This window comes from Thalassophryne amazonica, unplaced genomic scaffold, assembly GCF_902500255.1.
Source record: "Thalassophryne amazonica unplaced genomic scaffold, fThaAma1.1, whole genome shotgun sequence".
Classification (NCBI taxonomy): Eukaryota; Metazoa; Chordata; class Actinopteri; order Batrachoidiformes; family Batrachoididae; genus Thalassophryne; species Thalassophryne amazonica.
This window is the reverse complement of record NW_022986295.1, coordinates 119,551-136,509: the sequence shown is the minus strand read 5'-3', so window position 1 is coordinate 136,509 and position 16,959 is coordinate 119,551. Positions and strand designations below refer to the sequence as shown.

General features: G+C 40.0%; 1 protein-coding gene across 2 annotated transcripts in view; it reads right to left on the bottom strand.

Moving 5' to 3' along the window:
- Positions 1-16,959, bottom strand: part of LOC117505992 — a 58,068-nt gene that overhangs the window by 36,477 nt on the left and 4,632 nt on the right. Inside the window, exons 2-3 of one of the 2 annotated variants that reach the window (XM_034165536.1) lie at positions 15,013-15,142; positions 14,433-14,850 (exon numbers count right to left, since the gene is read on the bottom strand). In XM_034165536.1, the coding sequence (XP_034021427.1) occupies positions 14,433-14,850; positions 15,013-15,129 (535 nt within the window). In that variant the 5' untranslated portion in view covers positions 15,130-15,142. Of the gene's footprint in view, positions 1-14,432; positions 14,851-15,012; positions 15,973-16,959 lie in introns of those variants that run through there. The other variant, XM_034165535.1, reaches the window with a different exon arrangement.

Below are 16,959 nucleotides of genomic sequence, written 5' to 3'. Positions count from 1 at the left end.
GGCCAAAATGCCAGGCGTTAGTGATAGGGGATTCTATCAACTGCAAAGTCAGGTAACAGACGCCGGCTGACGTTAAAAGTATTGCTGTGGCCAGAGCTCCTGACACTGCCTCTCATCTTAAGGTGCTGACACTGCAGAAGGGTAGACAGACAAAGGAACATGACACTAGATACAGTCACATAGTTATTTGCGTCGGCACCAATGATGTTAGAATGAAGCACTCTGAGGTCACAAAAATGGACACAGAGAGGACTTGTGTGACCTTGCCAGAAGGATGTGTCGGCATCAATTAAGAGTCTCTGGTCCCCTCCCCTCCCAGGGTAATGATGAGGCGTTTAGCAGGCTGTCAGTGCAATTTTGTAGACAGCAAGGCTTTAGTTTTATTGATAACTGGCCTTCATTTTTGGGCCGCCGTGGCTTGCTGATGCTGGACGGCCTTGACCCTACTGGGGAAGGCACTACCATCTTGTCTGCAAACATAGAGCTCTACAGGGCGGGTAACATTAGGACTTTACAGCAGGCCACGGAGCAGGTGATTAGAGACCCTGCAAGGCTTATGAAGAATGTGGGTGTGGAATCCATCAGCTTAGCAGGGAAATCAGCACAGAAAATCCACTATGGTGATAGTGCAGTTTATGTGGCAAGGAGGGAAATTCGTCCAGTTGAGACTGTGGCCTGTTTCGGCAGAGATGTCCATAAATTAAAATCATAGAGGGATATGCGTTGCGAACTTAATACCCATTACTACATTAGATGACGTTGAAATTGAGGCCGCTGGCTGTTCCTGCAATATCAAATATTTTGTGTCTGCTACCTACAACCCCTGTGGAATTTCTCAAACCTAAACCTACTTCTAGGCATTTTGTATATGCTACTCTGGAACCAGCCCTAAATCCAAACAGTCCAATTATCAAAACCAAACCTAAACCTACTTCTAGGCATTTTATATATGCTACTCTGGAACCAGCCCTAAATCCAAACAGTCCAATTATAAAAAACCACCGAGGTCCTTAAGGCCCTGTCACAACTTGACGATTTAGCCTGCGTATGCCGACCACATAAAAAATACTGGCACACGCTGGTGTACATCTAATAAATCAATGCAGCTGTCACACCTTGACGATTAACCAGCGTATGCCAAAAGCCCCGTTTCCACCCAGTGGTTCGGGTCGGTTATGCACGTTGTGGTGCCAGTCAGAAACAAAGTAATTTAACATTATTTTATTTCTTTAATTTAATTTTTTTATCTTTGTAGATCATTTTCATCGTGTACAGAATGCTGATGAGTCAACTGGCTGTGGTAAACACTGCTGTGAATGAACAAAGTGCTGTGACTCTTTAAACTTTTAAAGTGCTGAGTGGCTGCTTTCAGGTCCACTGATCAGGTCATTACAGACTTGAATAATGAAACACTGTGATGATTTAAACTTTTAAAGCACCAGTCAACCCTGATCAGATGTGATCTGTCTGTGTGATCAGACCTGAATGAATTGCTGTGTGATCTGTCGGTGTGGTGGTCACTGACAGCAACAGCGCTTTAATCAGGCCACACCTGATTGATCAGGTCATCTGATGATCACACCACAGCGACAGTGCTTTAAAAGTTTAAATCGTCACAGCGCTGTGTGTTCAGAGCACGATGCCACCATCCTCTGAGAAACACACCTGCAGGAGAAAAACCTCTACATTTCCAGCCTCGAATTAAAGTATTTTCAGACGTCATTTTCAAAAATCAGGAGGTTTTTGTGAATTGGACTGAAATGATGAGATCAGATTTACTTCATGTGTGAATATGAAAGTCTGTTTGCATGAGGACTGCAGGCTTCAGCCAATCAATGCCAGCTTTAATGGATGTATTTAGACTCATGTAAATTACAAGAAACGTGTACCAACAATTACTTAACTTACCTACAACTTATGCCCAGCATGTGCAGGACGTGCGAGTCACGCTGGGATACGTTGAAAATTTTCAGCATGCCCAAAATTTTTTGAGGAGCTCAGCTTATTTGGACGTACATCAGCGAGCTTCAGCGTGTTTCAACGTGTTCTTAACTTATATATATATATATATATATATATAAAATAAAAAAAACGTACCCTTAACTTATTGGACATATGCCAACGTTTTTAATGCCTGCATCACAATCCATTCATTCAATCCAATGCGACTGGCATACGCTAGCTAAATTGTCAAGGTGTGACAGGGCCTTTAGTTTGGGTCTCATTCACATAAGATCACTGTCCTCAAAATCACTGGTGATTAATGATCTAATTATGGATCACCACTTAGATATGACTGGGTTATGTGAAACCTGGCTTAAACCTACAAATGTCCTCCCCTTAAGGAGGAGGCCTGCCCATTGGCGTACGCATTTAGTCATGTCCCTCATGATACGAAGCAAGGCGGGGGTGGTTTATTTTTGTCAGGGATTTGGCCGGGTCAGGGCGCTGAGCCCTTGTCTTCCTCCTTTCGGTCTGTTTCAGCTTTGATTTATTTATATTTATTTTCATCAGGATTTATTCTGTCATGTTTTTCTTGTCACTTTGTTCTTGTCATGATTCACTAGTTATTTTGTTTTCATCATATGGTTATTCCCAGTTCTGTTGCATTACTGATCATTAGTTTATCATCTGTGTATTTTCTCATTATGCTTTTATACCGGGGTGATGCTTTCTATTTTCTTGTAGTTTGTGTTCTTCTTATAGTTCATTCATCACCTTGTTTTCCTAGTCTAGTTCTGCTCTTGTATTTGTTTCCGATCAGTTCTCATGTCATGCTTTATTAAACATATATATGATAATGGAGACGTGAACCCCACAGTGTTGTGGGATGCCCTTAAAGCAGTGGTTCGGGGAAAACTGCCATCTGAAGCACAAGATCTCCCTCGGTCTGGGATTCCATGCAAGATCTCACTTTGTGGGGTAAGGATGATTCTGAGAAAGCTCAGAACTACACAGGAGGACCTGGTCAATGACCTGAAGAGAGCTGGGACCACAGTCACAAAGATTACATTAGTAACACATGATGCTGTCATGGTTTAAAATCCTGCAGGGCAGCAAGGTCCCCCTGCTCAAGCCAGCACATGTCCAGGCCCGTTTGAAGTTCACCAGTGACCATCTGGATGATCCAGAGGAGGCATGGGAGAAGGTCATGTGGTCAGATGAGACCAGAATAGAACTTTTTAGACTCAACTCCACTTACCATGTTTAGAGGATGAGAACAACCCCAAGAAAACCATCCCAACCGTGAAGCATGGGGGTGGAAACATCATACTCTGGGGGTGCTCTTCTGCAAAGGGGACAGGACGACTGCACCGTATTGAAGGGAGGATAGAAGGGGTCAAAATCATTGTGAGATTTTGGCAAACAACCTCCTTCCCTCAGTAAGAGCATTGAAGATGGGTCATGGCTGGGTCTTCCAGCATGACAATGACCCCAAACACACAGCCAGGGCAACTAAGGAGGGGCTCCGTAAGAAGCATTTCAAGGTCCTGGAGTGGCCTGGCCAGTCTCCAGACCTGAACTCAATAGAAAATCTTTGGAGGGAGCTGAAACTCCAAACCTGAAAGATCTGGAGAAGATGTATATGGAGGAGTGGACCAAAATCCCTGCTGCAGTGTGCAAACCTGGTGAAAAACTACAGGAAACATCTGACCTCTGGAACTGCAAACAAAGGTTCCTGTACCAACTATTGAGGTCAGTTTTTCTTGTGGATCAAATACTTATTTCATGCAATAACATGCAAATGAATTATTTAAAAATCATACAATATGATTTTCTCTACACAACCTCCCTCTGCAAGTGAACAGGAGAAGAGAAACTTTCTCCAATTACTGGACTGCTCTTCAATTGGAATCACTCAAAACAATGCAGTAACTACTGAAGTCCCAAGGGAAGAGATATTGAAAGCCATAAATACTTAAAAAAAATAGTAAACGGCCAGGAAGTGATTGTTTCCCAGCTGAGTGGTATAAACTATTCAAGAACAAATTAGTAACAATTCTCTGTAACTCTTTAAATTGGACCCTAAAAGAAAAATATAATGCCAACTTTATGGTCAGAAGCACTGATATCAGTTATTCTCAAACCAGGTAAACACAAGGAATGCATCATTTATAGACCAATTTCTGTACAAAATATAGATTATAAGATATACACATCAATTATCTGCAGTAACATAAATATGTTTATACCAGAGTTAGTTGACAAGGATTAGACAGGGTTTATACACGGGCACCAGACACATATTAGAAAAACCCTACATATAGTAGACAGCGCACAGAAAGAGAAAAGGAGCACAATTCTGTTGAGTATAGATGCAGAAAAGGTGTTTGGACTGTGTTAATTGGAACTTTTTATATCTAATTTTAGAAAAAAATGGGTTTTAATAAATAAAAAAAAATCTGTGGGACTTTTCAAAACATTGCATAGTCAACCAATTGCCAGAGTAAAAATAAATGAAAGTAAAAATAAATGAAAGTCTTACAGATAAAATTAGTTTACAAAATCCATCAGACAGGGATGTGAGCTTTCATATCCCCGTCCTTTTTTATATATATATTTTTTATTGAACCTCTAGCACAGGCAATACGACAAAATCAGAAAAATAAAGGAATTACAAGACATGGAGTAAAACATAAAAATGGGCTTTTTGCTGACGATGTGACAACATTCCTTGAACAACCCAAAACATGGCAATATTTGGATATTTATCTAGATATAAAATAAACATTTCAAAACCCAAATTCTAAAATGTAATTATCAGTGTTGCCACAGTTACTTTGAAAAAGTAATCCAATTACTGATTACCCCTTGAAAAAGTAACTTAGTTACTTTACTGATTACTCAATTGTAAAAGTAACTAAGATTACTAGTTACTTTTTTAGTTACTTTCCCCAGCTGCCAACAACCCACGTCAACATGACAATGATACCTGTTTTGCCAAAACTCACTTTATAGTCACCCTTTCTTGACTTCAATGAAAATAAATACTTGTTTTATAAAAAGTAAAATAATCTTTCTTGACCTCATATTTAACTGTTGACAGCACTGTAACAGTAAAACTTGCAATTTCAAACCTACATTGTTTATAAATGTAACTATTAAATTCTAACATTTTTCTAACATTTAAATTCTCTCTAAACATTTTACTTGTCAAAATTATTATTATTTTAAGCAATATTAGTAGGTGTAGTAAAAAACGGCTTCAAAACTGGACCTTTAATCTAGGGGTGTTGTGGGGGAGGGGGGTACATCCCTCCCCCACGCCCCCATTCCATCTGGATTCGCCCCTGCTTTGGCATTTGAGCACAAAGAATGGATAACATTTATTTATGCAGAAAACGTGACCAGATTTACAGGTAAGTAAGTTTTATTGCGTTTTCACATCATGTGGTCCTCAGAAAGAGAGTTTAGGTGCATTTGAGTGGAAAATAGTGTTAGTTGTTGACGCGTCGTGGAGTATCAGCTGTTTTTAACGAGACGATACGGAGCGGCTCAGCTCAGAATTATAAATAAAGGAGGAAAAAAGTATAAAAATGTCTTTGTAAAGCTCAGTGCAGGTGTGCTGTTGTCACCGCGCTTTAAGAGGTGAGGACGAGTCGAGCAGCTGCAAAAAACCATGGATGAAAAGCTCACAGCTCGCTTAAAGTGGGCAGTTCAGTCGAACCCTGACCCCCTGCCCACGGACCAAGTTTAATGCTGCTATCGACCCACAATGAAAAATAATAGTAACGCACAGTGACATGGAGAAGTAACTTTAATCTGATTACTGATTTGGAAAGATTAACGCGTTAGATTACTCGTTACTAAAAAAAAGTGGTCAGATTAGAGTAATGCGTTACCGGCATCACTGGTAATTATATACCCCATCTTGTTATTTAAAAAAAAAAATCAATTGGGAAATGGAATCAAATCAAATCAATTTCATTTATATAGCGCCAAATCACAACAAACAGTTGCCCCAAGGCGCTTTATATTGTAAGGCAAGGCCATACAATAATTACGTAAAAACCCCAACGGTCAAAACGACCCCCTGTGAGCAAGCACTTGGCTACAGTGGGAAGGAAAAACTCCCTTTTAACAGGAAGAAACCTCCAGCAGAACCAGGCTCAGGGAGGGGCAGTCTTCTGCTGGGACTGGTTGGGGCTGAGGGAGAGAACCAGGAAAAAGACATGCTGTGGAGGGGAGCAGAGATCGATCACTAGTGATTAAATGCAGAGTGGTGCATACAGAGCAAAAAGAGAAAGAAACAGTGCATCATGGGAACCCCCCAGCAGTCTAAGTCTATAGCAGCATAACTAAGGGATGGTTCAGGGTCACCTGATCCAGCCCTAACTATAAGCTTTAGCAAAAAGGAAAGTTTTAATCCTAATCTTAAAAGTAGAGAGGGTGTCTGTCTCCCTGATCTGAATTGGGAGCTGGTTCCACAGGAGAGGAGCCTGAAAGCTGAAGGCTCTGCCTCCCATTCTACTCTTACAAACCCTAGGAACTACAAGTAAGCCTGCAGTCTGAGAGCGAAGCGCTCTATTGGGGTGATATGGTACTACGAGGTCCCTAAGATAAGATGGGACCTGATTATTCAAAACCTTATAAGTAAGAAGAAGAATTTTAAATTCTATTCTAGAATTAACAGGAAGCCAATGAAGAGAGGCCAATATGGGTGAGATATGCTCTCTCCTTCTAGTCCCCGTCAGTACTCTAGCTGCAGCATTTTGAATTAACTGAAGGCTTTTCAGGGAACTTTTAGGACAACCTGATAATAATGAATTACAATAGTCCAGCCTAGAGGAAATAAATGCATGAATTAGTTTTTCAGCATCACTGTGATACAAGACCTTTCTAATTTTAGAGATATTGCGCAAATGCAAAAAAGCAGTCCTACATATTTGTTTAATATGCGCATTGAATGACATATCCTGATCAAAAATGACTCCAAGATTTCTCACAGTATTACTAGAGGTCAAGGTAATGCCATCCAGAGTAAGGATCTGGTTAGACACCATGTTTCTAAGATTTGTGGGGCCAAGTAGAATAACTTCAGTTTTATCTGAGTTTAAAAGCAGGAAATTAGAGGTCATCCATGTCTTTATGTCTGTAAGACAATCCTGCAGTTTAGCTAATTGGTGTGTGTCCTCTGGCTTCATGGATAGATAAAGCTGGGTATCATCTGCGTAACAATGAAAATTTAAGCAATGCTGTCTAATAATACTGCCTAAGGGAAGCATGTATAAAGTGAATAAATTTGGTCCTAGCACAGAACCTTGTGGAACTCCATAATTAACCTTAGTCTATGAAGAAGATTCCCCATTTACATGAACAAATTGTAATCTATTAGATAAATATGATTCAAACCACCGCAGCGCAGTGCCTTTAATACCTATGGCATGCTCTAATCTCTGTAATAAAATTTTATGGTCAACAGTATCAAAAGCAGCACTGAGGTCTAACAGAACAAGCACAGAGATGAGTCCACTGTCTGAGGCCATAAGAAGATCATTTGTAACCTTCACTAATGCTGTTTCTGTACTATGATGAATTCTAAACCCTGACTGAAACTCTTCAAATAGACCATTCCTCTGCAGATGATCAGTTAGCTGTTTTACAACTACCCTTTCAAGAATTTTTGAGAGAAAAGGAAGGTTGGAGATTGGCCTATAATTAGCTAAGATAGCTGGGTCAAGTGACGGCTGTTTAAGTAATGCTTTAATTACTGCCACCTTAAAAGCCTGTGGTACATAGCCAACTAATAAAGACAGATTGATCATATTTAAGATCGAAGCATTAATTAATGGTAGGGCTTCCTTGAGCAGCCTGGTAGGAATGGGGTCTAATAGACATGTTGATGGTTTGGAGGAAGTAACTAATGAAAATAACTCAGACAGAACAATCGGAGAGAAAGAGTCTAACCAAATACCGGCATCACAGCCAAAAGCAGCCAAAGAGAACGATATGTCTTTGGGATGGTTATGAGTAATTTTTTCTCTAATAGTTAAAATTTTATTAGCAAAGAAAGTCATGAAGTCATTACTAGTTAAAGTTAAAGGAATACTCGGCTCAATAGCGCTCTGACTCTTTGTCAGCCTGGCTACAGTGCTGAAAAGGAACCTGGGGTTGTTCTTATTTTCTTCAATTAGTGATGAGTAGTAAGATGTCCTAGCTTTACGGAGGGCTTTTTTATAGAGCAACAGACTCTTTTTCCAGGCTAAGTGAAGATCTTCTAAATTAGTGAGACGCCATTTCCTCTCCAACTTACGGGTTATCTGCTTTAAGCTGCGAGTTTGTGAGTTATACCACGGAGTCAGGCACTTCTGATTTAAGGCTCTCTTTTTCAGAGGAGCTACAGCATCCAAAGTTGTCCTCAATGAGGATATAAAACTACTGACGAGATAATCTATCTCACTCACAGAGTTTAGGTAGCTACTCTGCCCTGTGTTGGTATATGGCATTAGAGAACATAAAGAAGGAATCATATCCTTAAACCTAGTTACAGTGCTTTCTGAAAGACTTCTAGTGTAATGAAACTTATTCCCTACTGCTGGGTAGTCCATCAGAGTAAATGTAAATGTTATTAAGAAATGATCAGACAGAAGGGGGTTTTCAGGGAATACTGTTAAGTCTTCAATTTCCATACCATAAGTCAGAACAAGATCTAAGGTATGATTAAAGTGGTGGGTGGACTCATTTACATTTTGAGCAAAAATGAATCAATCAAATACCTGGGAGTGATGGTAACCAAAGATGTTTTGGACACCACTAATAAAACTTACTTACATCTTCAAGAAAATATCCAAAAAGATATGGAAGACATGGATGACCTCTAATTTCCTGCTTTTAAACTCAGATAAAACTGAAGTTATTGTACTTGGCCCCACAAATCTTAGAAACATGGTGTCTAACCAGATCCTTACTCTGGATGGCATTACCCTGACCTCTAGTAATACTGTGAGAAATCTTGGAGTCATTTTTGATCAGGATATGTCATTCAAAGCGCATATTAAACAAATATGTAGGACTGCTTTTTTGCATTTACGCAATATCTCTAAAATCAGAAAGGTCTTGTCTCAGAGTGATGCTGAAAAACTAATTCATGCATTTATTTCCTCTAGGCTGGACTATTGTAATTCATTATTATCAGGTTGTCCTAAAAGTTCCCTAAAAAGCCTTCAGTTAATTCAAAATGCTGCAGCTAGAGTACTGACGGGGGCTAGAAGGAGAGAGCATATCTCACCCATATTGGCCTCTCTTCATTGGCTTCCTGTTAATTCTAGAATAGAATTTAAAATTCTTCTTCTTACTTATAAGGTTTTGAATAATCAGGTCCCATCTTATCTTAGGGACCTCGTAGTACCATATCACCCCAATAGAGCGCTTCGCTCTCAGACTGCAGGCTTACTTGTAGTTCCTAGGGTTTGTAAGAGTAGAATGGGAGGCAGAGCCTTCAGCTTTCAGGCTCCTCTCCTGTGGAACCAGCTCCCAATTCAGATCAGGGAGACAGACACCCTCTCTACTTTTAAGATTAGGCTTAAAACTTTTCTTTTTGCTAAAGCTTATAGTTAGGGCTGGATCAGGTGACCCTGAACCATCCCTTAGTTATGCTGCTATAGACGTAGACTGCTGGGGGGTTCCCATGATGCACTGTTTCTTTCTCTTTTTGCTCTGTATGCACCACTCTGCATTTAATCATTAGTGATCGATCTCTGCTCCCCTCCACAGCGTGTCTTTTTCCTGGTTCTCTCCCACAGCCCCAACCAGTCCCAGCAGAAGACTGCCCCTCCCTGAGCCTGGTTCTGCTGGAGGTTTCTTCCTGTTAAAAGGGAGTTTTTCCTTCCCACTGTAGCCAAGTGCTTGCTCACAGGGGGTCGTTTTGACCGTTGGGGTTTTACATAATTATTGTATGGCCTTGCCTTACAATATAAAGCGCCTTGGGGCAACTGTTTGTTGTGATTTGGCGCTATATAAAAAAATTGATTGATTGATTGATTGATATAGAAAGGTGGGCCACTTTGCCCTTAGATCTGAGTTCCAGGGTTGAAATAGTTAAAAATGAACATCTTGCCTAAATTTATGTACTTATTCCAAGCCCTGCCAGTAGAGGTCCCCAAAATTCAATTTACAACATGGGCTAGAATAATATGCAGGTTTATTTGGGAGAGTAATAGAGAATAAGGGGAAACTGGAGCGTTTTCAAAGTCTGACTCAAAAATATCAACTCAACAAACAAAAACATGGTTTCTTCCACTAACTCCAAATGAGAGACTCCTATAAAAAAGAAGTACAAGTGGGTCTGCCCATGGAAGAGCTTTCAGAGATGAAAGCTTACAAAGGCAACAATATTAGGATTATCTCAGCACAAAGGCTGATAAACACACAACCCATGAAGTGAAAATAAAATGGGGAAGAAGAATTTAATATATGGATTGGCTCGACATGTGGAAATATAATTATGCAACAACCGGCTCTCAGGGAGTTTGCCTGGAAAAATCTGATAAGCTTCTTTATTACACCCAAGTTAAAAAATAAACAGTTACAGATGCATCAGAAATGCTGCAGAGAATGAGGGATGATGGATGTTGACCATTCCTATATCTTCTGAAAATGTCTAAAATGCTTAGATGTTTGGAAAACTATCCGTCATGTCCTGTACCAAGTTCTGGGATATGCAATTCCACTGAAACCCAAACTCCTTTATTTGAATAATTTTCTTGATGGCTCTATTTAGAAATGTGATGAATAGTTGGTAAAGAGAATGTTAATAGCAGCTAAAAAAATGTATAACGAGGAAGTGGTGGAAGATGGATGTGCCATCAAAGGAGCGATGATGATGACGACAACGATAGAGGACGTATTCTTAATTAAAAAAGTAACAGTATGAGACTACGGGAACCACAAATGGACAAAAAAAATGGACATTGTTTAAGCAAAATAATTTATAATAATGTGCTACCGAAACATATTTATGTTGATGTTGTTTTTGTATAACTGTGTTATAAAGTTTAATAAAATATAAGTTAAAGAAAAAAAAAGAATCACCAACACCTGGTCTGACAACGAACTGGCACATCTGGAGAGCTGTTTAGAGCTAGCAGATATGATGGTATTCAAAGACGCTACAGCCAGTGTACATGGACACACAGAGACATCAGCTGGTGCACGTCCATCTGTGTCCCCTCCAGAATTGTCCATGTTTTCCCAAATCAAAAACCATAGTTTGATGAAGATGTCCGCAAGAAAATCAGGAATAGATATGCAGCTTACAAGTCAGGAGACAGTGAAAACTATCAGTTGGCCAGTTACGAGCTGCGTAAAACCATCACAGCAGCTCAAAGGGCAGATTCCCAAAAATGGAAAGACTTCTACCGTGACAACAACGCGCGCAGTATGTGTCAGGGAATCCAATCAGTCACTGACTACAGGAGAAACTCAGACACGGAGGTCAGAGACAACACCTCCCAGACTGTCTCAACAGCGTTCTGAGGGCTTTGAAACAGGTGAACCCCTGGAAAGCAGCAGGTCCAGAGTCCTAAAGGCCCGTGCAGAACAACTGGCAGGTGTCACACAGACAGTATACAGCATACAGGCACACTGGATGGAAACAAAGCGACAGCAGCTGTCTTCACTCGTCCATAAACTGTGCTGTCAGGTCTCACAAGGTGGACGACGGGATAGTGCACACGTGCCAACATGAATCAAACAGTTTAGGACTCAAACACAAAAAAACCTGAGTGCAAACAAGAGAGCAGCCGAAGGGGTTTACTAGACATTTCTTGTTTTGACCCCCACAGATTAACCAGCTGTAATGTTGTCGGCTGCCCCCCCCCCCGCATGTATCATTGATAACCAGCAAAGAACATTGTGGGGACCAAATACAAGTGTTGTAAATTACCTAAAATTTCAGTCCAAAATGATAAAGGGAATAAAAAAATGCTTTTGGAAGAAAATGATGAAGGTTAAGTTGATCAAGTTACATTATGGAATGCCTTAAAAGCAGTGAATTTGGGGAAATATCCTTTTGTGCTTATGAAAAGAAAGCAAAATGGGGAAGACTAAAGGACCTCAATCAAGCATTCAAGGATCTCGAAACAACATGAAAATAGAACAAAATTCAAGCTTGATGACAAAAATAAAGATAAGGAATGAAATAAATGTATTATTTTCACAGGAAATTGAAAAGAGATGGTATTTACAAAACAGAGGTACCATGACACCAGCTGAATATCAAACAAACCCCTGACAAGAAAAAAATGCAAAAACATACAAAATAAAAGATTTGGATTCTAAAACCATAACAAGATGATATACAGTAAGTAGAGCAGCGGTGCCCAACCTTTTTGAACTGAGATCTACTTTTAAAGTTGACAGTGTATGGAGATCTACTAAGCTATATCGAAAGCCAAATTTTATTGTGCACCAATTGTGCACAACTGCCATAACAATAAGTCAGTAAAACACCTGTCAAATTCTAACACGATGCTCTGCACTTGATCATCATAATGTGCACTCTCAGGCTCCGCCCAGTCTTTGTCCTGTGAGGATGTTCTGCGTCCGTGTGTGGAAAGTTCTCCTCCACCACAAAAGAAGAAGAAGAAGAAGAAGAAGAAGAAGAGCTCTTCTTCTTCTATTGCGTTTAACAGCAGCCAGCATCCTTATTGGTGCGTTGCTGCCACCTTCTGCATGTCCGTTATAGCAGCACTAAATCCTCTGGAGTCCAATAACAGATTTTTCTATTTTTTTATGCGATCGACTGGTTTGGCACACCAGCTGTAGAGTTTCTGAAGTCTCTTAACTGACCTTATTAAGGCATTCAGTACAGTATGAACAGGTTTGACAAGGCCTCATGGAACAAGGAGTCATCTTGTTTATCCCAAAAGAGGGAAAGGACAAACCAGAATGTGGACCATATGGACAGATTCCAGTACTGAATGTTGATTATAAATTATACACAGTTATCCTTACCAAAAGAGTGGAAAAGATCCTTCCACAGCTTATACATAATGACCAGACTGGGTTCATTCCACAACGACAAACTCTTGACAACACCAGACGGCCGCTGCACATATTATTAAATCAGATCCAACCAAATGGTCTTACAGCCTGCCAATTGGTCTGGAAGCTGAGAAAGACTTCCATTCAGTAAGCTGGGTTTCTTTGTTTCTTTTTTAAATATCAAGTCTTAGGTTTGGCATATGTGGAAACGTCATGAACAGCATTCGAACACTGTATGATAAACCATCAATTCTAATAAAAATAAACCGATACGTTTCAGACACAATCATACTACAGGGCTGTGAAGTGATAACTGGTAAATCCCAGGAAAATTTGCAGGGGGTCTGGGGGGTCCAGCCCCCCCTCCCCCAGAGCTGGGGTCTAGGGCCCGCTGTGTCCCAGAAACCAAATTAATTTTGTATCTAATGATACATTTTCAACATCTCCTGGAAGAAAAAAATCTCAAAAGAAGTGCACATTTAAATGATCCTAGATTCTGTCAGTGATGATGTTGAAATAACAGAATATGACGTGGAAGTTGGACCTGGAATGATTTTCCTTTAAATTGTAAACCAAATTATGCATTAACTCAGAACAATTAAACTACATGAAATACATGAAGACTGAAAAGACAAAGCATTTCAAAAACCACAGCTAAAGCTTGTAGAATATTTTGAAAATATTTTTCCCGGGGGGGGGGGGGGGGGGGGGGGCACTACTCCACTTTAAGGATGAATACACTGCAACTCAGATTAAAGCCTTAATTATCACGTGCACCCCGACTTTTCCGACCAGATGGAAGGACATCGAACTGTCAATTATGAACAATCCTTTTCAGTGTTCAATGTTCAGAATCCATGGATAAAACAGTTACAAATCTAGAACATTATAAGAGGAGAATATCGATTTAAAAAGGACCCCCACAACTTCAGCTAGTTCCTTTCAGGCTTTATCTTTACAGTTCAGTTCAGTTCAGTTCAGTTTATTTGCCATTTGCAGTAAAACTACATTGGAAAAAATGTTGCAAGAGCTTAGTGTGCATAAACATACATTTTAAAAACATGGACACATGGACATGGAAGTCATTCAAGTCAAGTCACATGGACATTTCCTGAAGTGTCCCCCTGAAAAGGCTCTAAAGAGTCCATTTTTGAATATCCTTCTAACTTTACCGAACTAACAACAGTATCGTGATCATGACCTCACGCCGTTTGCCAACGCCTCACCCACTAAACTGTCCTGGGACTGGGAGCTCATTTTACAAGTGAACACTCTCCCTTTCTGTTGAAATTTGCTAACTCCATAATGTCATGTACAAGTCATAACTCTGTTATACGTTCTCATGATTATAATTTAACTAGTCCAATTTTTCTGTGTAATATGAACGTTTTTAAGTCCAGGTTCAGTACAGAGATCAGTTCAGCAAATGAAAATGATCCAACACTTACCATCCACACCCATCTTCTTGGCCTTCATCTCCCACAGCCTGTTCTTCTTGTGCTTGTTCTTGAACTCCCGCATGGACTGGTCATAGAAGATGGGTCTCTTCCTGATCCACTCAACCAGCTCGTCCTCCTGTTCCTCAGTAAGGTCGCTGGTAGGCTGCAGCTTGGTGCGTCTCTTTGCGTGTTTGGGTACCCCTCGTTCCTCCTCACTGTCCTCACTGCTGTCTGGACTGGACCCTCTGGCCCTCTTGGTGCCGGATTGCTGAATGCGGACTGTGCCGTAAGATGGGTTCTGGCTGGCCACCGAAGGCAGAGTGCTGGTGGCCGGCAGGATAGCTGTTGGAGTACGTGTAGGAGCACAGGTGTTAGGGTCCAACACATGGGTCGGAACCTTCTTCAGAGGTGCAGCTGGTGGATGAACCTGTAATAGAGATTTTGAAAGACCCTGGATTTAAATTGGAAGGAAACAACCTACTTGTGCATACTACACATCACAAATGTCAAAATCAAGATTCTAAACACAAAGTTGTGAGGACAAAAGTACTTCAAACTGATTTTGTGAAGGCAGGTTTTGGCGTTTTACCTCATTCAGAGGGAGATTCCGCTGCATGGGTGGAATGACAGAACTGGTGTCCCTGCTGTCTGACTGGATGAGGGCTGCCGTCTTCTCCTTCAGTTTTTCTTTCACCTTTCTTGGCATTTCTGCAAAATTACTAATGAAAATACTACTTAAAATAGTGGCAGAGATGGAAAACCTGGACTTTGGTGACTAAACGTACTACCATGTGTTGCTTCTACCTGTGCACCTAAATCCACCTGACACTATCAGCTGGCGTGGTGGGTGAGGGGAACAAATACACTGGCAATACAACTGATTATTTACAGGTATTATACCAAAGCATTCCATTACTTATGCAACCCATCATTTTGGCTTTTATATATATTTTTAATTGTTTTTATATGGAGATGCCTGATTTACGTTTAGTATTCAAAATCAGTAGTGGACATAGCTAACCACAAAGTTAGCTTCGATAACCTCTAATCTACTAACTGAAAAGTTAACTTTTACAACACCAAACCGCTAACTTTTAATATTAACTTCAGTACACTGACAGCTACTGACAAGTCAGTTTTGAGTTTAAGCTCCACCAATGCTTCGGAATACAATCAGAGGTGATCACAAATGAGTCAGAAATTCTGTTACCGCACACTGCCGTAAGGAAGTGTCATTTACATTCAACACACAGTGCCCCAGACATGTGGCAAAAGGCATCAAAAGCAAAGCAGTTTTGACTTATGGTTTGATTTAATAATTCCGGACAGTTTATTGATATTAACATCAACTGTTATTTTTACAAAGTGAAAATATCACATATCTTTTAGTATTAAAGTAATGCACCAATTCTGAAGGTTTGAGCATTAAAAACTCACAGATGGCAAAAGGCATTATAGGAAAATGAGCCTCCTCATCACTGATTGGTTGGTTTATTTATTTGTAAAAAAAAAACCACACACACAAGTTACTATAATGTGTGTGTTGGTTTTTACAAATAAATGTGCATTTGTAAATATATATATTTATTTCATTTGTTAAAAAAAAAAAGCATTTGCAAAACTGAAAATTCTGTTAAGTGTGATTCATTGCAATGAATAGCAGCCATGTGACAGTTGGATGTTATTCACACTCCTATCCAGTAGACGGCAGTGTTCTATGGATTCTGACCCAAAAGGAAAATAAATAAAACCAACCAGTGATGAGGAGGCTCATTTTCCCATAATGCCTTTAGGCATCTGAGAGTTTTAATGCTCAAACCTTCAGAATTGGCGCAATCACCTTTTGATTGAAAAACATCAATTGGAAGTTGAGGGTGCTCCATGCTACTTGCAACCAGTTGGCTGCCACAACTCATTGCAATCGGCTGTTGGCAATGACTCAGTTTTGGCAGTGTTGTTTCCTTGTCACACGGAGGGTGCCAGCCTATTTTTAGTCTAGTGTGACTGGGGTAATAGCTTGATGCTCGAGATCAGCCCAACCAATTTACAGCCAAATTACTATAAACAAATCTTTTTTTTGGCAATTTTTGCCTTCACCTTATCATAAGCCTCCATAAGCCTCCATGGACTGTTTTTCCCATTGTGAAATCAGTGATCAATAGATGATACTTTTTAAAGATAATTATGAATGTGAATTTATCAGAATTACTCAAACGTGATTTAACCTAGTCACACCTACTCATCCGGAATTGGCCTTAGTGAAATGTACGTATGTAGAGATGCTGCATTAATTTTATTTATTGATTGTTTTTGGCCATTTATGTGAGCAAACTTGATTCCAAGCTTAGACCCCTGTAAAAATGGTATAACTAATTAAATTATTCAGCTATGTGAAAAATGAAAATACACTGTACCAGGCATCGTACAAGCAATCCCTGTATTACAGAACAGATGCTTTAGCATCAAGTTATTGAATCACATGATGGAAACAAACAAAAGAGCTCTTTATGTACATAAAATTTACACGGACCATCCA